The 23,090-nt window shown below is 37.8% G+C and overlaps 2 protein-coding genes across 3 annotated transcripts; one reads left to right on the top strand and one right to left on the bottom strand.

The window, feature by feature from the left end:
* Positions 1–672: 672 nt before the first annotated feature.
* elmod2.L (ELMO/CED-12 domain containing 2 L homeolog) lies at positions 673–11,397 on the top strand. Of its 2 annotated transcripts, none has more exons than XM_018265514.2 (9): positions 673–794; positions 2,348–2,493; positions 3,765–3,793; positions 4,454–4,551; positions 4,802–4,931; positions 6,579–6,712; positions 6,898–6,966; positions 7,925–8,058; positions 9,657–11,397. In XM_018265514.2, exons 2-9 carry the CDS (start codon positions 2,349–2,351, stop codon positions 9,794–9,796), a joined length of 879 nt encoding a protein of 292 aa, XP_018121003.1. In that variant the 5' UTR covers positions 673–794; position 2,348; the 3' UTR covers positions 9,797–11,397. The 2 variants fall into 2 exon arrangements, with proteins under 2 accessions (XP_018121003.1, NP_001080025.1); NM_001086556.1 differs by having other exon boundaries at positions 766–862.
* Positions 11,398–14,615: 3,218 nt separating this feature from the next.
* On the bottom strand, positions 14,616–21,290 carry ucp1.L (uncoupling protein 1 L homeolog). The gene is given in 7 exon segments (NM_001097741.1): positions 14,616–15,463; positions 15,714–15,894; positions 17,501–17,602; positions 18,095–18,292; positions 19,071–19,278; positions 19,750–19,901; positions 21,228–21,290. Coding segments are annotated over 6 exon segments (930 nt in total). The 5' UTR covers positions 19,876–19,901; positions 21,228–21,290; the 3' UTR covers positions 14,616–15,348.
* Positions 21,291–23,090: the final 1,800 nt, after the last annotated feature.

The raw sequence follows: 23,090 nt of genomic DNA, 5'->3' as shown, positions 1-23,090 counted from the left end.
TGGAAGGTGACCAACCACTTTAAAGTTTTTCAGTGCAGAGTGTGGCGATTTTTTGACCACACCCCTTAACCTGCCAAATTTTGTAAAATTGACATGGTAATTATGAAAGTTTGAACACATTTCTATGGTTTTTATGTTATTATGGTTTTGCTAATGAAGGTGACTTGCCCTTTAAGCTGTGAGTCTTCGTTCGTATCTTAGCAAAAACGGTTACAAAAGTATCTTATTAGTGTTCTGGGCTCTCTGCCAAGAGCCAGCTAAGCTAGAAACTTTGATCTGCTGCACTGAAAGGCCAGAAAAAGATACAGATACAAACTCTGGAAATATCAGTACAAATCCGGAACTGTGGGTTGAGCTGTCAAAAGAAGGACTGTCCCACTTGAAACGGGACAGTTGACACGCCATTAATTTCGATGGGATTTTTAAAGGCATATTTATCAAGGGGGGTGATAGTGAAAGTTCACCATTTGTTAAATACGCCTTTAAAAATCCCATAGAAATTAATGGAGGGAGAGGCGGTATTTCACTTTTCTGACTGTGGAGATCTCTAACTTCACGCTTTGATAAATATACTCCTATACCTTTCATTTCCCGTTGTATAAAGGTAGCGACTAGTGAACTTTCTTTTGGTTACATCATAGTTCCGCCTACCTACACGTCACTTCCATCTTATTGGCGCTTCCGCGTCTGTTGTTTCTACGGAGATGAGCGGTCCTGCGCTGGATGATGACGTATGCGTGTGTTCCTGTGTGACGCGCTGTGACCCCGGCTTCCAGTGTGTAGTGGAATTACGTGTAAGTTTGTGAGCCGATCGCTTACAGTCACAGCTGTAGTTTTGGCTGGTAGCTCCGCTGCCGAGCAGGTGGGTGGCGCATTGCGTTACACTAACGTTTTCAAAGAAGGTGTAAACATAGATATATACTGTTGTATGAGCATAGTGTGTATGTGAGCAGCCCTGTATGGATATTCATGTACGCTACCTGTACACAGAATGCTGAGACACTGCTTACTGACAAGGGCTTGATATTCTGTTTAATACATCGTCTTTCAGGATAAATAATCCATGCATTTAACTACAGTATGAACTGCCATATTTCTTATCAAGTTGTGGCGCAGCATGGTTCGGCTAAACAGCCTTCCTCAGCTCCATACCTGCATGTTTATTATTTGCCTGTTGTTTCACTCGGGCTCCATTATGTCTGCCACCAGTGAGGGAGCTGCTGCAAGACCATACCATTTTGTATTTGCAGGAAACAGCAGATTTGTGGTTAGAAGATTATTATTTTGAGTAGGGGTCCATTGAGTACATATTTTTACCCGTCCAAATAGATTTTACCCTTCACAAAAGATTTGCCTAAACGCTAAACCGAGTTTGAAACATAATTGTGAAACACCATTTTTGTTTGTGTTTCAATTTTGAATTATCTGTCACCCACAAATGTCAATTAAAGGTGGCCATAGACGCAAAGATCCGCTCATTTGGCGTAATCTGAACGATCAGATTACGATGAGAGCGCAATTGGCTCCGGACTGACGGTCGGGACAAAATCAAACCTGTCTGATCGACCAAACGTCCGATCTCCGCCGGACGAAAAATGTCGCGACTCTCCACACACTGTCCGAAAATCGTTTGAATCTTCGATTCGTACGATAGGATCTTTGCGTCTATGGCCAACTTTTCACTGCTTCTTCTAGAGACAAATTTTTCACCCTCTCACCTTTGTTACTGTTCTCAGTAGTAACTAGGGTTGCTGATGGTTAAACCCAAGGGGGGGGGGGTCAGGGCAGATATCATTGGGGGTGAGGCAGTGATGTAGCAACAGGCACGATGACATCAGAGGTGAGCACAATAATGTTGGTGTAGTTAATGACACCCGTGCAAGGCTATTGCATCTCTTTGCGAAAACTGGATAGAAATCCAGCCAGTTGAATCTATGTTTTAAAGTGTTGATGCCCACTTCAAAACCACACATCTTATTTTTTTAATTGATTTGCTTTTTTTTGGAATAATAATTTTTTTTGTAATAAGAAATTAACTGCACTTTATAGTAACTAAGCCATGTTGAGGTGAGTATCTTAGTATTTTCACGTATCGGCCAGATTATTGTTCAGGTTTCATAAGGCTGAAAACCGAACAGAAAGTTCAGACCCAAACAGGCCTTACAAAAACCAAACAGTTCGGGTCAAAACCGAACAGGTGGCAACCCTAGTAGTAACAGTATGTGAAGTCTGTAAACTATAACATTACAATTTATCATGGGCATGATACCCATGTATAGTTAATATTAAAAAGAACCACATTCAAACCACAATTAACGGCCTTCTCACTTAATTTCTATTCATAAAGGATGATTTCCTTCATCTGGCACTACTTCTACAGCAACTACTTTCGGTTTTGGCTGAAATGGGTTCTCAGACAAATAAGTGGGAAATGTGAGTTGCAGAGAATTTGTGATGGAACTAAGGATGGAGCCAGCCGAACACACAGGATAGGTAAGTTTTATATCAGATGATTTTGCCAATCAATACAGTTCTATCCCACAAATGGATCTAGCCAAAATTGTACAAATTAATAGTGTGATCATGTAAACTGCTCTTCAAGATCTTTATATTTGTTAAAATGTGTTCTTATACGTACAAGAAATCCACTGCATGTTACAAAGCTTCACATGTAAGTTTCAAAATTTTTGTAAACAATTAATGCACAGGTATTTAAAATCCATATTCCAAATGAATTGTCAGTGTTCTTTTAATGTTCTGTAACATTCTCGGATAAAAGCATGTTTATAGCAACAGTTCAGTGTAAAAATAAAAACTTAGTAAATAGGCTGTGCAAAATAAAAAATGTTTCTGATATAATTAATATAATAATCTAGTATAGTTAGCCAAAAATTTAATGTATAAAAGCTGGAGTGACTGGATGTCTAACATAACAGAACAAAACCCAACTTCCTGCTTTTCAGCTCTCTAACTCTGAGTTAGTCAGCAACTTTAAGGGGGGCCACATGGGACATAATTGTTCAATGAGTTTGCAATTTATCCTTGGAATGCAGGCCAGATTTAAAAGCAACAGTTATGACCCATGTGCCCCCCCCCCATGTCACTGATTGCAGCTGTCTTAGTTTTCACTGATTGGTTACCAGACAGTAACCAATCAGTGACTTGAGGGGGGGGGGCGCATGGGTCATAACTGTTGCTTTTGAATCTGACCTACATTCTAAGGATAAATTGCAAACTCGCTGAACAGTTATGTCCCATGTGGCCTAAGTTAGAATTAGCGAGTTGAAAAGCAGGAAGTAGTGTTCTGGCTATTATGTTAGACATCCAGTCACTCCAGCCTTTATACATTACATTTTGGATAACTATACTAGATTATTATATTAATTATATTAGAAACATTTTTTATTTTGCACAGCCTATCTTTTTATCCAGTTTTTATTTTTATACTGAACAATTCCTTTAATGAACATGTAACTAGAATCGGTCAACACTGTGGTGTAGTTCTTAGTATTGTTCTAGTATTGATTCCAGCCAGGTATTACCTGGGGAGAGTTTATTCTAACCATGTCTCTGGGTTTCCTTCTGCATATCAGCCATAGTGTATGTAAATGTGACCGGGATATAGATTGTTCACTTGTGCAGGGACTAATATGAATGGTGTAAAGCTCTGTATAAGATGCCGGCTATACATTATTAGAAGTAACTTTCAAACTTTTCTTGTGAGGTTAATTTTTAAACTTCTTTCTTTTTATTTCCTTTTTTAGAATACTCATTGGAACATTCAAAATTTAAGGTAAGATTTATGGTTTTACTTTAATGTTTCAAAGATTGGCAACTAGTCTGATTATATGAGTATACGTACAGTTAAGATATTAAAACTGTGCCATTTCCTCGTGTTTCACAAAAATGTCATCTAAGATGCTTGCATGATAATCCTATAATGCCCTCATAGATGGGATAGGGTTATATAATAAAAAGACACTAAGTTTGCCAGGTGCAGTAACCCATAACCAGTAAATGCTACCTGCTGATTATGTGCTATTTGTTAAAAGCAAACACTTTATTGTTTGGAATGGGTTATTATACCTGGGGAAACTTATGAGGGTCAATGTTTTAATCTCTATTGATTAGTTCAATCTGTTGAACACTTCAGATCTGATATTCTGAAGCAATGTCTGCAATAGATTTTCATTGTAAGACAAGTTATCTGCAGAAAGGTTCTAAATACCAGTGACATCTATACATAGACGCTAATGTGGTGTAATAATGCCCCATTAAGTTAAATCTGTGATTATGTTGTAATATGAACTTATGCTCTACCTGTTCCAGTAACCAATTGTTAATTTGTCTTTATTATTGTAAACAGACCAGTAGAACATCTTGTCTGGGGTTTTCTGGGCTGCAGTAAGCTTTTGTTCATGTTACAGCTTCTTTAATATTGTCTGTTTAATAGGTACTGCGACATGCCATAAATATTCCAGAGGAGCAGGTGGACCGGTATGTAGCTGATATAGTAAAAGAAAAGAAGATCATTTTGGAAAAGGATAAAAGGTTTGTAGAAAGCTTAACAATTCTATGTAAATTGTAATGTGTAAAAGTGCCATTGTTTATTGTTTGAGGTTAAGTTTAAAATTGTAAAACCAAAAACTGTCCTCCCAAGAAAGTGTATTACATCAAGTTTCAGTGAATTTCCATTTATCTGTCTTGTGTATTGTCAAATCTAAGCATATACTTCACAAAAAGTTCTACAGCGGTAAGCTCGCTTTACATACAAAGATTTACTTACATTTTTCTTCCTCAGATTTGAGATAAATCTGAGGATTTGTTTGTTACAGATTTCTGGCTACAAGAAGCTCTATTTAGATGTGGAAAATTTAAGAAAGCAGTCTTATGACTCTGATAATAATTATCACGAACAGCAACTACTAGAGGTGAGTGTATGTATCATAGTAAAAACACAGTGGGGCTCATTTATCAACACTGGGCAAATTTGCCCATGGGCAGTAACCCATGGCAACCAATCAGATTGCTGCATTCATTGTTCTACTTGCAGCTGGTTTCAAAAAGCTAATCACTGATTGGTTGCTATAGGTAACTGCCCATGGGCAAATTTGTCCAGTGTTTATAAATGAGCCCCAGTGAGATTTACATTATATGACATTCTGAATACTTTTTAAAAAGATTAAAGGAAAACTATACCCCCCAAACAATGTAGGTCTCTATTAAAAGATACTGAGTAAAACAGCTCATGTGTAAAACCCTGCTTCATGTAAATGAACCATTATCATAATAATATACTTTTTTAGTAGTATGTGCCATTGGGTAATCATAAATAGAAAATTGCCATTTTAAAAAATAAGGGCCACCCCCTGAGATCGTACGATTCACTGTGCACACATACAAACCACATGTAAGGTCACATGAGCCAATTAACAGACAGAGTTCTGCCTTTTGCTTCCTCACTTCTTCCTGTTACAGTTAGTGTTGTAGTATTTCTGGTCAGGTGATCTCTGAGGCAGCACAGATAGAGTCACGAAATGGTGGTTCAAGGCAAGAGATGTAAAAGGGCAATATTTATGTAAATATATATTCCAGTTTGGTAAGATTCTTTAATATGTCATTCAATTTGATATAAACTATCTGTTGCTTAAGTATTCATTTTGGGGGTATAGTTTTCCTTTAAGGTTTGACAGTGAGCACACAGACAGCGTTGGTTAATTTACCTACAGAGGCCATGCCCCATTTTTGATTTACAGAATGTTTGTAAATACTGCGGAATCCATGTTCATTCTTTCCTGCAGCCAAGCAGGCTGTTGGTTTGATGGAGTGCCCTTACTTCTGATAAGTATGTCACTCCCACTGTTCACCTGTAATTATAGATTGCTGTTTGTCAGGCAGGATCGGGTTGCAGGGAACTGTAGTGTTTAACAATGTGTCACTGAATAATAGAGGCAAAACAAAATTAGCTATGTAGAAAATGCAATAAATGGATTCTGTCTTGGGGCATGCCATTGGTATGCAGTGAATGCATTGGCATTCACCTTGGATAGTCTTTTATATGGAGCATGCCAATATGGCCTTTTAATGGGCAAAGCTAGTTATGCACTGATTACATGGAGTAATATGTCACCTTGCCTGGGTTATTTAGCATTTGGCTTTGGCTGTGTTTTGAGCATTTTGGAAGCAAGCTTTGGTTATACATTATGTTTGCGGCCTTAGGCTGTACTAATGCTATGTGTCTTTTAATTCTGTGCTCCCACTCATGACATAACTGGCACCTGAACATCAAGTTCCTTCGATGTTCTGCATACATGTGATCAAACCACTGTGCTATCAGATTTACTGCAATCTTTAAAGGGTATATTTAGTTCTGACAAGTGTTCCAATTATATGATTCTTGTGTGTATAGATAGGGCTAAATCTTCTAAGAGTCCTTCAAACTCCTGCTAAAGTTTACATTCTAAAGCCATATCAGAATATTGTGATAGAGGATATATTTTGTTTCTGCTCCTAAATTTTTTGTGGACTAAAGTAAATTTCTTTTGTGATGGTAATGTTGTAGATCGTATATTTTTCAGCTCTGGGACTTACTCATGCCTCATGAAAAGCTAAACAACAGAGTCACTAAACAGTGGGGAGACATTGGCTTTCAAGGTGATGATCCAAAAACAGATTTCCGTGGAATGGGCATGCTGGGATTGGCAAATTTACTGTAAGTTTGCACCCCTTTCGACAGTTTGTATGTAGTGAGTAGTAGGATTTCATTCACCCAAGGACAGAATTTCTGCAAAATTTTATTCATTGCTCCTTTTGGCAAACACCAGGAAATTGTAAATATGTGCATAGTAACCACACTTTAAAAATATGAATTACATTAACATGCATTATTTATTTTAGGTATTTCAGTAAACATTACACAGAAGAAGCACGCCTCATCTTGTCCCACTCCAACCATCCAAGACTTGGGTAAGAGATTTCAGTGCAGTGCGATAATTGTCAGATTTGAATTTACTAATTCTATTTACTAATTCTATTCAAGAGAGAAGTAGACATGCCTCCACTAAGACTCCACTTTTTTTCCAGTCATGGATTTTATATTTTGCAGGATATTCTTAGGAGAAAGCTCTGCTTCATATGTTTTCTTCTCAGACATGTATGTTGGGAGGTTATAAACTGATGCTCTTACAAGCTATATAACTTTTAATCTCCCTCCACGCTATTTATGGCAGGGCTTGCTCACTGCACTTTTTTTAAATGTCCCTCCAGCCCCTCCATCATTTCACTACTGCCCCAACTCTCTTCGTAGGCCGAGTCCAACAATTGGGACCAGGGCTAAATATTGTAGAGACCATTCCAGTGACTTGTCTTGCTTGATCTAATGCATCATCTGCACAAGCCATGTTTGATCAAATGCATTACAAACTTATCAATGGTAATTTTATTATCAATGTTAATATGCCTGCTTCTTTCATAAAAAGAACTGTACACAGTTTTAATTACTTTATTATTCAAGCCATTTGTACATTTAATTGCATTATTTGTTTGTCCTTTTCTATATTTCTGTTTCTGTCTGTCAAAACAATGTAGCAGAAGCCAGCTCTTTTCCAGCTAAGTCTCCTATTCCCTCAGTGCCGTGCATTCTTCTTTACAGGTTTGTTTTTCAGCTGGCTTCTGCTACTTTGTCAAAAGTCAAACCTGCAATGAAAATTATAGAAAGGGAGAAACAAATATTGTTTCAGTAACAATTACATTTATGTATATTGTAACGTTGCTTAGAATTGGAATTTCTTTCATTTTGCAAAACAAATAATTCACAAAATTAACAAATAATACTTTTTTGAATATTTAAAGTCTTGTGTCAAGGCAATTGTTTTTGTTTGTTTTTAATTATATACCGCAAGTTAACTTTTTCCCCCTATTACAGATATTCCTATGCTATAGTTGGTATCAATCTGACAGAGATGGCTTATAGCTTACTAAAGAATGGGGCCCTGAAGTCTCATTTCTATAACACTGTTCCTGATTTTCCTCAGATGAAGAGTTTCCATCAGTTGTATTGTAAGTACACTGCAGTTGAATTTATTGTATAGTTGGCTTCTAACATCACCTGTAAACCTTAAATATAGATTACTTTATTAGAAAAACTGTAATTGAATTTACAGCTATGTATGTGTAAACATTTTGAAGCTCCTTAAAACACAGGTATATATGAGGATTAATCATATGTGACCTAATATATATATATATATATATATATATATATATACATATATATACACAACAGCGAGCCTTTTTGTAATCAGATTCTTTAGGCACAAAGCAGTGGTATAGACAACAAGGCAAAGAATTAAGGCAAATAACTCTAAATGAATAGGAATGTTTTTTCTAACCTTAAGAGTTCTTTTTAATAGAGTTACCTTTACAGAGTAGCGTTTCTTATTCTTTTAGAACACAGATTAAGCCTTGAAGGTTGCATCACAACCTAAAATGCATCTAATTATTGATATATGTCATTATTTGAAAATATTGCCTATGTAATGTCCATGCCATTCACTTCTGAGTTCTGCTCTGTCTGCGGGGCTGGTTGACATCTTAAAAGAAACCCAGCCTTAAAGGATAATTCAACCCTAAAGTTAAAAAAAACACTATCCCCTACCCTACATAGACCCCTTCCCTCCAGCCTAAGTGTTACCCCGGGCAAATGCCCCTTACGTTTTCTTACCCCTTGGTGCAGATTCCGCACCAAGGGGTAAGTAAAACGTTAGTGCCATTTGCCCAGGGTAACACTTAGGCTGGAAGGAGGGGGTGGTCTATGTAGGGTAGGGGGTTTTTAACTTTAGGGTTGAATTCTACTTTAAAGGGATACTGTCATGGTAAAACATTTTTTTCTAAACTCATCAGTTAATAGTGCTGCTCCAGCAGAATTCTGCACTGAAATGCGTTTCTCAAAAAAGCAAACAGTTTTTTTAATATTACATTTTGAAATTTGATAAACTTCAGTCACTCTTTATTGCTGTACTGCAAGTTGGAGTGATATCACCCCGCCCCCTAGTAGCCTAACAGAACAATGGGTAGGTAACCAGATAGCAGCTCCCTAATACAAGATAACAGCTGCCTGGTAGATCTGAGAACAGCACTCAATAGTAAAATCCATGTCCCACTAAGACTCCTTCTGTTACATTGAGTAGGAGAAACAATAGCCTGCCAGAAAGCAATTCCATAATGCAGCACTGGCTCTTTCTGAAAGCACATGACCAGGCAAAATGACCTGAGATGGCTTCCTAAACACCAATATTACAATTTAAAAAAAAATACACTTGTTGGATTAGGAATGAAATTTTAAATGGTGGAGTGAATTATTTGCAGTGTAGACAGTGTAATTTAGAAATAAAAACTACACCATAAAAATTACAGAATCCCTTTAAAGACAGGAAAAATAATTCACAGTTTTATTTGAACAGGCTGCTTTTGGGTTGCCAGGTGTTGGGCTTCAGTCCATATTTGTTCTTTATTTCTGATCCTGACTTGATTGATACATGAACTTATAAAGATTCACAAGTCTATTCTGATTTATCTATCATTTTCTAGGTATGTTTGACAAAAATTACTTTCAATGCAAATGCTTAATTGTGTTGTCTCTCTTATTTTCTCCTCAGGTTACCTGGTGTATGAATTTGACAAGTTTTGGTTTCAAGAAGAACCTGAGAGCATTATGCAGTTTAACCAATACAGAGAGAAATTCCATGACCAAATCAAGCACCTTCTTTCCAATGAAAGGGTTGCTCTGACTCTTTAATATGACCAGCCTATTTAAACTGACACAATTCCTCTGGGGTTACCTAAACCTTAATCAAATCTTTTGAAATCGTTTATGTAATATCTAGTTAGATGTTTCTTTAAAGACAAAAAACAAGCTAATGGACAATCAATTTTTGTGTACCTTTGTATATGAGAAAACACTGTTCTTGGCATTGCCTTGTTTGTCTGTTTAGCTTTAAGAAGTTATTGTCATTCTATGTGCAACGACATCCAGTTTATTCCACATTTCTTTATATAATTTCAGTGTATGCCTGATTGGTTTCTTTCATTCTATTTAGTAGCTTTCAATCTGAACCTGTAAATGTAAGACAACCGTTAAATAGAGCAGCTGAGCTGTTTTATAGTAGATTAGTACCATAAATGTATCCTTTCTACTTCCATTAGTGACATTGTGGCTCTGATAAAAATATAGTCCATCCTGAAAAAAGCACTTGTAGTCATAATAATTCCTTTTGCTTTTAGTAGCTTGTGTAGCTTTCCATTTGGTTTTCACGCAAGATCCATTGCAGGCAATGGATTGATTAAAAAAATAGCAGAGTTAATGGTACCAAATTCTGTTATAAAGGTACCGGATATATTTCAAATCTTTAATTTCATGTATCTGAATATTATTTATATGTATAAAATATATTAATTGTTTGATTTCAGGAGCTGTTATGAGTATTGTTTGTTTTAATCACATAATGGGACAATAGCATCAAAATATTGTTGCAGAGTATAGACAGATTAATAACCATTGACTGCTGGAAAGAAATATTTGCAGTTTTGGTGATCTTAATTGTTGCTCATATTGCAGGGGGAAAAAACTGCTTTATTAAGATGTTTCATTGTGTAACCTACATCTAATGGACCATAAATTAGTTTCCACAGCAACTGGCAAATGAACGCAGCCTTATAAGGTTTTCATGTAAGTAGCAGACAGACTACACTTTCCTTTGCTAATGTTTGGGCATAAGGTCACTAGAGAGCAGCAGTACTCTGTAAGCTGAGCCTGCCAGTTTCTGCATTGTGACTGTGTACCTATTCATAGCTATACAGTTATAACTGCTGTAAGCCTTTCTTTTCTTTTTCACTTTGCTCATGTGTATGTAGCTTGTGTTTTACTGCTATTGTCCAATAAGTGCTGAACTGCATCTGGGGCTGTAAGGGGCCATGACATATAATGATAAATTCATTTTAACAAATATTTTTTTGATTTCGACATAAAGTAAACACATTTCTTGACCTGTTATGGCTCTGCTCAAAACCACCTTCAGTCCATTTCTCCTTTCCATAGACATTGGTACAAAGGAACTAATCCGGTCCATGCATTTTTTTTCAAATATACCTTTGTACATCTTTCTGCAGGATATGGAACGTTTTTTAGAAAGCTTGCGTTACTGTTATTCTTTGTTGTATGTTTCTGAAAATTGTTTTATTTGGTTCAGTGGTTACAGCTCAACATTTTGCAATATGTATACCATTACTTTATAGATGATGTGTTGAAAACAGTTGGTCACTTAGCTTTACCTGTAATTCACTGCAGCACTTGTGTCCATAATGCTTAATAAATAAATCTGCCTCACATACTGCACCTAATGATTTTGCAGCCTGTTGTTTTATTTTTTATTTTTTGTTATAATTTTTTTTTATATTAAAGGGTTTGTTTACCTTTAAGGTAACTTTTCGTATGATGTAGAGAGTGATATTTTGAGACCATTTGTAAATGGGTTTCATTTTTTATTATTTGTGATTTTTAAGTTCTTTTTTTGAACTTTTTATTCAGCAGCTCTCCCAATTGCAGTTTCAGCAATCTGGTTGCTAGGCTCCAAATTACCCTAGCAGCCATGCACTGATTTGAATAAGAGACAGGAATATGAACAGGAGAGGGTCTGAATAGAAAGATGGGTAATAAAAAGTAGCATTTACTATGATTTTTTTAGCCTTACAGAGCATTTGTCATTGACCCCCAATTTATAGCTGGAAAGACTCCTGAAAAGTAAATGATGAAGAGCAATTGAAAAGTTTCTTAAAAAGTGCCATTCTGTAACATACTAAAAGTTAACTACACAAAATATCAGAATGGGACTTATCCCCATAGGCCCAAATTATACAGAATTATCACATGACCATGTTGTAATTAAGGATAAAATGCAATTTTTATTAACTACCATGCCACATACTTATTAAAAACCACTTAAAACATAGGAAATAGCGCTTGCGCTGGGTGTAGGGATCCCTGTACCCTAAAACCAATTTCTGAGGAGCTCCTATATATAGCTATGATGGATATTCACTTATATAATGTGGCTAAACAGCCAAAATTCCACTTCAATATGTAAATGTAGGTACTTCAACTCCAATTGGTCACAGGGAAAGGAGATAAGCCATTTGTAATCCACACCGTCCAAATCAATTACAATGTTTCACCACGATATATTGCAACTTGCTCGTTGCTATTAAACAGTTCCCATGCATCGGGTGTGGTAAGGGTCAATGCTCCATGTATTGGGAGCGGAGTAGATTGGGGAGAGGTTTCTGGATGGCTCTACTTTTGGCCGAATTAGCCGTGTAGTGCTGTATGGTCTCGATAGTAATGGCCGCCCGCCGTTACCAGCGGTCGCAATGCGGCCACGGCCCAAGGTGATGCAAATTGTGACAATCACCTTGCGTATTAGCCCAATAAGTCTGGTAACGGCGGGCGGCCATTACTATCGAGACCATACAGCACTACACGGCTAATTCGGCCAAAAGTAGAGCCATCCAGAAACCTCTCCCCAATCTACTCCGCTCCCAATACATGGAGCATTGACCCTTACCACACCCGATGCATGGGAACTGTTTAATAGCAACGAGCAAGTTGCAATATATCGTGGTGAAACATTGTAATTGATTTGGACGGTGTGGATTACAAATGGCTTATCTCCTTTCCCTGTGACCAATTGGAGTTGAAGTACCTACATTTACATATTGAAGTGGAATTTTGGCTGTTTAGCCACATTATATAAGTGAATATCCATCATAGCTATATATAGGAGCTCCTCAGAAATTGGTTTTAGGGTACAGGGATCCCTACACCCAGCGCAGCGCTATTTCTATGTTTTAAGTGGTTTTAATAAGTATGTGGCATGGTAGTTAATAAAAATTGCATTTTATCCTTAATTACAACATGGTCATGTGATAATTCTGTATAATTTGGGCCTATGGGGATAAGTCCCATTCTGATATTTTGTGTAGTTATAGTGGTGTATGTGGACACCCCCATGCAGGCTGATAATTAAATAGTGAGAACACTTGCACAAATAGCTTAAGTAAATACTAAAAGTTAACTTAAAATAATTGTTCAGTGTAAAAATAAAAACTGGGTAAATAGATAGGCAGTGCAAAATAAAAAATGTTTCTAATATAGTTAGTTAGCCAAAAATGTAATGTATAAAGGCTGGAGTGATTTGACGTATAACATGTCAGTCAATACACTACTTCCTGCTTTTCAGCTCTCTTGGTTTACACTGACTGGTTACCCTGGCTACCAGGCAGTAACCAATCAGAGACTTGAGGGGGGGCCACATGGGTCATATCTGTTGCTTTTGAATCTGAGCTGAATGCTGAGGGTCAATTACAAACTCACTGAACAGAAATGTACCATGTGGCCCCCCTTCAAGTCGCTGACTAGCTCAGAGTTATAGAGCTGAAAAGCAGGAAGTTGGATTCTGGCTGTTTTATTAGACATCTGTTCACTCCAGCCTTTATATATTACATTTTTGGCTAACTAACTATATTAGAAACATTTTTTATTTTGCACAGCCTATCTATTTACACAGTTTTTATTTTCACACTGAACTATTCCTTTAAAGATGAACCACCCCCTTTTAATGACAAAGAATGTCCAAAAGGGGCTCCAATGTGTATGGCAACCCCCAGGGACCAACACTGATTGACAGCAGTTTTTAGTCCCCATTTTTAAAAATCCTTGTGCTATTTTTTTTACAGTTAAGAAAGGGCCATCCAATTCGTCACATGTGCAGAGAGAAGTATATTGAGTATGATGATTTGGCTCATTTATTTGTTGAGAAATGGACTTCATATGGCAGGTATTGATGCTGATGGTCAGGAATTGCTCAGATCCAGATATTCCCCTCTCAAATGATTAGCCATAAGCTGCAGGCTGGTAACGGTGTTTTTACGAAGACCTCTGTCTTCCGTCTTTCTTCCTGGTTTGCATATTGCCTTCACATCAAACCAGGAGTGGGCATGGGCCATTAACTAATGGACAGTGGGGTGATATCATCACGTACATGAGGATTCGGAATTAGCCAAGGTGGTTCCCATTTAATGATTATCATTTAGCAGACTCGCCTCTTATTTCCCTGATGAAGCCACAGATGTGGGAGAAGGGTTGGGCATAGGTTTACCGTGGTAGTCTCAAACGGTCTCAATGTAGATAGGCTGATAGGCCATGGGTTGGTGGTCATGTAAAACACTGCTAGGGGATGGTATATATTCTCCTACAAAAGTACTGTCCTACTGGCCCATAGAATATGATGATTTTAGAGACACTGCTCCCCAATGCAGTTTGCTGTTGTTCTTAAGTGATGTTACCTTTTAATAATAGCTTTAAAATGTTAACCTTTATTGTTCCTAGTCCCCTAGAATATAGAAAATTGGGTCACGGTAATTTTATCCCCCAAAAGTTGCTCATAGTATGAAGAGTCCGCAAAAGTATTCTTGGATTTCAAAAGTTTACTTCTAAGTAATACTTTGTATTACCCAGGATTGGTTTAGTCATTATGGGTAGGAGAATAAAAACAAGTCAAACGGCTTGTACAAAAAAACTTTTTTTTTATGATCATTTAGTCATTTAATTTATATAACGAAAATATATATATAAAAGAAAAAAACATTTTTATAGTGTCCGCATTCCTCATTCTACAGTTTAAATAATGTATAACAATAGAAATATTTTTTGTGTCTGGGCTTCATTTTCAGGGCTTCTATTTTACTCTGATGGACTGCAATATTTAATTGTTAGGGCAAGTCTCTTGGGATGAAGTTACCAAACATAAAGTGCCTTTTAACTACTGCAATCGTTGTGTGTTAATGTTATGTAGAAAGAAAGTGGCTTTAACTGATCCCAAGTAAAATACGCCAGAAATTCCAAAATAATAAATATGGCCCGTCTTCCGAACCTCTTTTGTTGGAAAAAAAACAAAATCATCTAGCTTCTTGGGTAATTGCAGTTTAACGAATACTGAATGGCCTGGTCTGTTTCCTCCTGCCTCCTCGAAATTCTATATGTACTCAAAGTACAGCAAACATACTGATATCCTACTAAAGACGAGCGCAAGCTTATTCCAAACATTCAGAATTTTCCTTTACAGTTGGCCATGACATTGCACTAATGATGGGCACTCACTACTCTTAGGAACAGTTAAGGAGAGTTTCTGGACTGGCTTTCCAGACTTATTATAGCAATGTGGAGTCAGGCCAATGAACTGTAAGAAATGGATCCTGGAGTCCAAGCTTTTCGTGGTTTTCTTTTCATTCCTAAGATCACACGGCATACTCCATTCTCTGCTTTGACATCATCATTGCTCTTTTCAGTTGCTCATAAGACACAAACATTACTACATTCCAGGATCCCAGCCGTAGAAAGGAAGGAACAAAACTGCAAATAGGAAACACCATTAGTATATGCATGCCATATTGTATTTAACATACTTTTCTATTTGTCTTCCATGTTTTAGTATTTTGTTCAATATTATAACGGCAGCGATAGAAAGTGAAGCAAGTAGTGTATGAGCTAGCATCCGAATTCTGTGTGATTTTCTATGAATAGAACATACATCATGTCTTTTTTTTGTGTTGGACATGCAAGACCTTGGCTTATTCACTTTGCTGCATGAATATGTACTTACCCCTTATAAAAAGCCGTTGGCCCCTCCTTGGTGATCATAGTCCAGGCACAGTTTAAAGCGGATTTGTACTGTCCTGGAGGGGAATTCATATATCTGGTTTTTACAACATCTACCGGAGAGGCAATAACTGTAGTACAGAACCCAGCCCCAAAAGCCGACAAAAAATGACATGGAAGGTTATCTGAAAGCATAAAGGAAAGGCTAGGGTTACAAAAAATATAATAATGAGGGCTTCAAAACACATTAAGATAACTGTATTCCATCATCATTATGGCATCTCAGTAATTATTGACCTCAATGGTCCTGAATGCTGTTTTGCATGCACAATTACATGGCAATTACATGTCATAAATCATATCTGTTACTGCCTATGATAAACATTTTCCATGTTTGTACATACAACAGAAAAGTTACCGTAAGTACCTTTTCTGTTGTATGTACAAATATGGAAAATCTGCCATCAACTCAAAATTTCCCTACAAAAATAAATCTGTAGGAATATGGCTTAAAGCATTGATCTTTAAAGGCGAACCTTAACAGACAAGTGAGGTAGAAATGCTGCACATTTGGAAAAACCAAATTTTCTGCTTGATGATTTGCAACAATCTCTAAGCTTCTCAACAGCTTCCCATAGTGTACTGAACATGTGCATTATCACTTACACTCCTAACCAAATCCAAGATGGGGAGCTCCCTACTCCCCAAATTTGAAGACCTAGATCAATACTTTTATAGAGATTCTGAACCTTTAGGGTGGTATTTAAAAGGAGAACTAAAGCTTAACTAAAGAAGTAGCTAGAAATGTTGTACATTATGTTTTTAGCTTCTGTACCAGCCCAAGGCACCCCGTTTAGCAGTAAAGATCTGTGTTTTAAAGATGCCCCAGTAGCTCCCCATCTTCTTTTCTGCTGATTCACTGCACATGCTCTGTGCTGCTTTCACTTACTGAGCTTAGGGACCCACTCACAATATACAGTACACATAGAATATAAATGCACAATATAAGGCTGATCAGTTAATACAGATAATTACTACATGGCAGCACAGAAACTAATGCAAATAGCATTAGAATTTAATAATCAGCCCTGTAGCATCATCTTATATTACAGGCCTCATTTTCTGCTGGATAATTTGCAATGACCCCTAACCTTAGCTTCTCAACAGCTGCTCAGAGCCCACTGAGCATGTGAGTGTCACAGACACTTTCCAAGATGGTGACCCCCTGTGACAAGTTTGAAGTCCTGGATCATTGCTGCTATTGAGATGCTGAAACTTTAGGCTGGTGCTCCTAGTTCTCCTTTAAGCTCAGCATATCAAAAATGTCATTTCTAGCCATAATAATGTTTACAGTTTAGTTCTCCTTTAAAGGACAAGTTAAGTGCAATGCAATGAGGGTACTCCACTTTGCTAGATACATAACTTAAGGGCCATTAGTATAGGCAGTTTTGTTAAAATTAAGATTTTGTTTTAATGCTTGTGTGAACAGTCCTGGCCACTGCAAGGGATCCCAAGATGGTGATACTAAAAGAAATAGTATCCTGAGCCTGTGGGTCCAGGTTACTTTTACTTTGAACGTCATGTTGCTAAGTTCAGGGCTTTTTCAGGGATCTCATGCAGTGTTCATCTCAGTGAGTGTTATAACGTGTGCTCTAAGGGCAAAATGTATTAATATTTGTAATTTTTTCCCTTTTCTTGGCACAGTGAACAATACACAGGTAGGGCAAGTCCAGATGTTCCTGTCTTTTGTCTTCACAAAACATAGCACATAAAGGTTATAGAAAGAATTACCTGTCATTAGCTTGTAGTGAAGCAGATTTTCTTTTATCAAATCATAAGTCACCAGTTCAGTACAGTTGACTATGGCATTCCTTGTCACGTTTGGAAAAGTTCCTGTTCAAAAAAAAAAAGGAATTTTCGATTTTAGCTCTAAATGACAATGATTTCCTGAATCAAGAGTATTTTTTAAATGCCTTGCTTCAATAGTGCAGTAGTACTGATTTATTCACTTGCAAAAGGATACTCACAGTTCAGCGGTACAGATTTACCCATGTCCCATTATAGAACACATGTACTGATTCTTTCTAAACAGTAAAGTAATGCTGATGTATTGCTTTGTGAGAGGACCCTTACAATACAGACGTGTTGATTGGTCTCTTTTGAGAGCATGGCTACACTATTGAGACGCTGGTTTATTTCTTTACAGTATATTTACAGTACAGTAGTATACATTTATCCCCTTTTACAGATACATGTACTGATTTATTCCTTTGCTTTTTTTTTTTTTTTTTGATTGGAAGTGCTGGAATGAAGCAATCCCCATTAAGATAAAGAATTAACATATACATTCATTTTGGAAAATGTTAATGCAATGCATATCAATACCTTTCCAAAGGCCTCTTATGCCTTCCTTTTTGGCTATGGTTCTATAGGCATCCATAGTGCCATTGTATCTCCTTTTGACTCCTCGAAGATTGGCTTGGGCTTGAAATCTGACTTTTACCACATCTGTGGGTTGAGCTATGGTTACAGCAAGTGCCCCCGTTGTGCATCCAGCTAGTATCCTGCTTCCAATCCCAGCTTCTGTTCAGAAAGAAAATGGGTACGTTCATGCAATAGTCAACATGCTGTGCCCAAAAATGTATTTCTTCTTACTTTTTCATTGTGAACCTTTTAAAGGGGTTGTTCACCTTTAAATTAACTTTTAAAAGGATGCAGAGAGTGATATTCTCAGACAATCTGCATTTGGTTATCATTTTGTGGTTTTGGGGTTCTTTAGCTTTGTATGCAGCAGCTTTGCAATTTCAGCAGTCTGGTTGCTAGGGTCCAAATTACCCTAGCAACCATGCCTTGGTTTGAATAAACTGGAATATGAATAATAATAAAGGCGAGTTATAAAAATTAGCTTTTAGATTTTTTAGATTCAGTCACTGACCCCCATTTGGATGGAAAAGCATCAGAAGAGGAAGAAGGCAAATTGTTCAAAAACTATAAAAAATAAATAATGAAGGCCAATCGAAAAGCTGTTTTATAACATACTAAAAATTAAGTTAAAGGTGAACCACTCCTGTAATGCTCCAATTAGGTAGTGGTTGGCCCATACTGTGAATAAGTTTCTGATTTTTGCTACAGTTTACTCCATCCCAGGCCTCTTATTGACTAAATGTTTGATCTAGTCCTGCTTAGTGTAAGGTATGTTACACAAGGGTACTTCAAACAAAAAGGCTCTAACAACCAAGGGAAATGACACTTCATTTTTTAGCCTAAGAATATAGAGTGTATAACATTTCTATTCTCTTATATATAGCAAATGGAGAAACTGGCAAGTATATAAGCACATCCTGCTTCCTGATTGACTTACTTTCTTTTCCATTGGTGTAGAAGAGCTTCACTGTGTCATAAAGACCAATGCGAATGGAGGCAAAGCTCATCTGTCTCTGGAGCCCGGCTACTAATCCATTGTACAGGCTTTTGGCTCCTTCAGTCTTCACTATGGTGCTCATAGTTCCAAAGACTCCCTTGTAACGGATTCCATTGGCAGCTACAGACCCAGTTGACTCTCCTTGAATCTATAAAATAGAATCAATAGAAATTTTGAGGATGGGTCCTGAAAAACGTAAAACAAGGGGTTCTACTTTATAACAGTTCTATATAAGAAGTGGGATTTGTGAATTAAATGTATTTATCAATAAATATATTATACCATAAAATGAAGTTGGGTTTCTGGATATTTAATCTCCATCAAAGGCAAACATGTCTCTGAGAATTTACTACTAGAAGAAAATTGAGACAGAACTCATGTTGATTTTATTTAGTCAGAGAAATTATATTAGGCTTCATAGCCTATGATTAAGGGAGTTCCTCCCGAAACGCGTCAGGTGATTTTGGTCTGTGACCTGTTGCTATAAACCACCTTCTTTTATTCAAGGTGCTGCCTACTTTATTATTTCAAGTAAGTTGATTTTATTTATTCGCCATTTTATCAGGTAGCTCAATGCTGACACTCCCCCAAACGAGGAATTATATAGTGACTACTTTACCTGAAGCCTGACTTTGGCTGTGTCCAGTGGGAAGGTGAAGAGGTCCGCTATGCAAGCGGCTGTGCCAGCACCAAGGAACTTAACAGCTGGGGTAGGAGGGATGTCAGAAGGCTTTAGACCCACCATTTTGTTTAGTTTTGTGAAACACTGAGCTAGGGAACAAAGATATTTCAGAGATATGGCAACACCGACAGCGCAACTGACCATTCATTGACATTGAGCAAATACAATGCAGAACAACTCTTAAAAGGTATGATACAATTTTATGGATGCAGTGGACGTTTAGGATAAGCAGCAATAAATATATTGAATATACAGTTCAATATTTGTATTCATTCTCATAGCTGTCACATGTATCATATATACCATTGGTGGAAATGGGAGAGAATTAATGGGAAAAATTACAGACACAAGGGGTCGATAAATTGTTGGAGGATGCTGTGTAACTCAGCGGGAGATGTAAAAGTTCTGTATATCACTTCCCTCAACAGTAAACAAACACCATTAAGTCTATGTATACACAGTAGCAGGGTCGGACTGGGCCACCGGGAAAAAAGCCGATGGGGTCCCCAGTCCAGCACCATGACCCTGCCACTGCTTCTGACCTCTCTACCTGGCCCCCGCGTGGCCGCAAGAAGAAAAAGGTATGCGCAGGGTGGCTGCGGCTTGGGAAGCGGAGGTGACTTCGGAAAACGAATCGCTCCGTGTGCCATCCTGCTGGCGATTTACATTTAAGCTGGCGGGAAGGCAGTTCGGAGAGATTAGTCACACCGAAGAAGAGGAGATTTGTCGCTGGGCGACTAATCTCCCTAAATCTGCCTGTGTGCCCTGACCCTAAATGTTCCTCTGAACAGGGATAGATAACAAGTGGCTTTTGTTGTATTACAGTTCCCAGCATTTGGTCTCAGCAGATGTTGAGAGTTACAATGCAGCAATAGTCCGATACCTTTGCTGCGAAGTGCAAGGCTTTCTAAATTTTAAATTGTAAGCCACTATGAATCAGCTATACGTGTTGGTATTGGTATACAGTAACTGATAATGCGGTTGATATGGCTGGTTTTTAGTATATCAGTTTAATTTGAAAGCAACAATGCAGATATACTTCTTTGGGCAGTGGGATATTGCAAGTTTGCACCTTATTACACTAGAAATGACGCCCACCCTAACAATTATCTGGTAGGTCTGATAATCCTCTGGCTTCTGCTGCATTGTTTCAGGAATCAGAGCCAGGAATGCAGAGAATACTACTACTGTACTACATTCAGTAGCAACAATATTTACAAATAACTTTAACTGATCATTTGTAAGAAATATAAATGGGAAAGTTACTAGGAATAATATTTTCTATCAGTTTGCAAAATAAAGTTTTTGGGTAGACATTCCCTTTATCTGTGCTGTGATATACTCCATTTGTACTTGTATACTGAATACAGGGTTCATTAAAAATGAAAAGCAAAAAAAAATATGTCAGTACTTACAGTTGACACTGGAGAGTTGGTCTTCTTGGTTCTGGGTTCTTGGTGCTGGTTGTTGTGTTTCTGGGCTAGAACCCCTCCAGTGCATCTATCCCATTAGCTGTATCACTTATATAGAGCTTGCCTACTGTGATGTCACAGCTGGGAGCTCCTGAAGGAGGTTGTACCTTTGCCAGGTTCAGCCCACGTATTCTCTCTGTCCTACAGTGCAGTAAGAAATGAAATATGTATCATAGATGGTAGTGCCTACAGAGCCAAATTAACAGTTTAATAACTTAAAGCAGCTAAGAAAAACACGAGAATAGTGCACAGACTTGAATAAGAGACTGGAATATGAATAGAAGATGGCCTGAATAGAAAAATGAGTCATAAAAAGTAACCATAAATTTGCAGCTTTACAAAGCATTTGTTTTAGATGGAGTCAGTGACCCCCATTTGAACCAGTGAAAGAGTCAGAAGAAGGCAGCAAATAATTTAAAATACTATAAAAAAAGAAATAGTGAAGGCCAACTGAAAAGTTGTTTAGCATTTGCCATTCTAAAATATACTAAAAGATGAATTACCAAAATAAGAAAAAAGGAGGAAGTGTAGATACTTGATACAGCTCACAGTAAACTAATAAAAGTCAATAATAAAGACTGTCTACACATTCAGAAATGATGAGACAACGTACATTAAGGTTTGATAATAGATAGGACTTGCTGTTACAACATTTATCTCCGCAGGCTGTAGCCTCAGCCAACTGGAAATCACTGGTGCTACAGTATAGCTCATCCAAGTGGCTATTTATGACATTCAAAAGGAATACTACAAAGGTACCTAAGGAGTGGATTCACAAAACTGTTGTAATTGTGTGCTTGACAACAACCAATCAATGCGCCCATGTCAAGTGGACCTATACTACAAAGTTAGCAGGGTCGTCTCTCTAGGGACCCCCAATTATTATTATGCACAGCCACACCCCTGATCTGCTTCTGGATACACTGGCCATCTGGGCTCCATGGGTGGTGGACTAAACAACAAGTAAAATGGAGCCCCAATGAAAGAAAAATGCCCCTCTCGTGCACAGCCACACCCCTGATCTGCTTCTGGATACTCATCTATTATGACAAATTCTCTACCCATGATCCAGATAAACCAAGCCTGTTCTCTTGCAAAGCCTGCCCCTTTTGTGACACATCTCAGGACACCCATCTGCCACTGGGCTCCTTAGTGTGGTACCCCTCCTGCACTCCCTGATAGCGACCCTATTTAACTCATAACAATGTTATAGATATAGAGAAATATTATTGTATCAACAAATTAGCAATTGCTCCAAAAATATCTTGGGTAGCAAATGTATTTTCAACCTAAATTGTCATCAAAACTAGATGTCCATGGGCCCAGGGGCAAAATTTCTCACTAGGCTCCCTACACCTCTACTTTCCCCCTGGAACTACCTACTGTTCCCTACCAATTGCCACCAGCTTGCTGCCAGCTCCACAGCCACCATCACCCTCGTGTCCCATAGTGGTGCAGTCACATGGCCTGTGGCACGCGTGGCGCTTCGTATTCTGAAGTCGCCCAAAATTGCCTCATGAAGCACTGCGTGTGCCATGCAGCAGGCATTTTTTCATTATAGCCGGCGGAAGACAGGGGGAAGCCGTTGGGGGAGATTTGTCGTCCCAAAGAAGAGGCTTTTTAGTCGCCAGGTGACTAAATATCCCCAAATCACCTGGTGTGCCCTTACTTTAGGGAATATTTCTGTAGCTCATATAGAGCATCTAGACATAAATCTGTTTTAATCATGCTAGTAAAATACACAAAGGAATTTAAAATAAAATTGAATTTCACATATTATGTGTAAAAGTTTTAGGGGAAGAAGGA

The sequence above is a fragment of the Xenopus laevis genome, chromosome 1L (assembly GCF_017654675.1).
Source record: "Xenopus laevis strain J_2021 chromosome 1L, Xenopus_laevis_v10.1, whole genome shotgun sequence".
NCBI classification, from domain to species: domain Eukaryota; kingdom Metazoa; phylum Chordata; class Amphibia; order Anura; family Pipidae; genus Xenopus; species Xenopus laevis.
The sequence above is the reverse complement of the archived record's forward strand: the minus strand, read 5'-3'. Positions and strand labels throughout refer to the sequence as shown.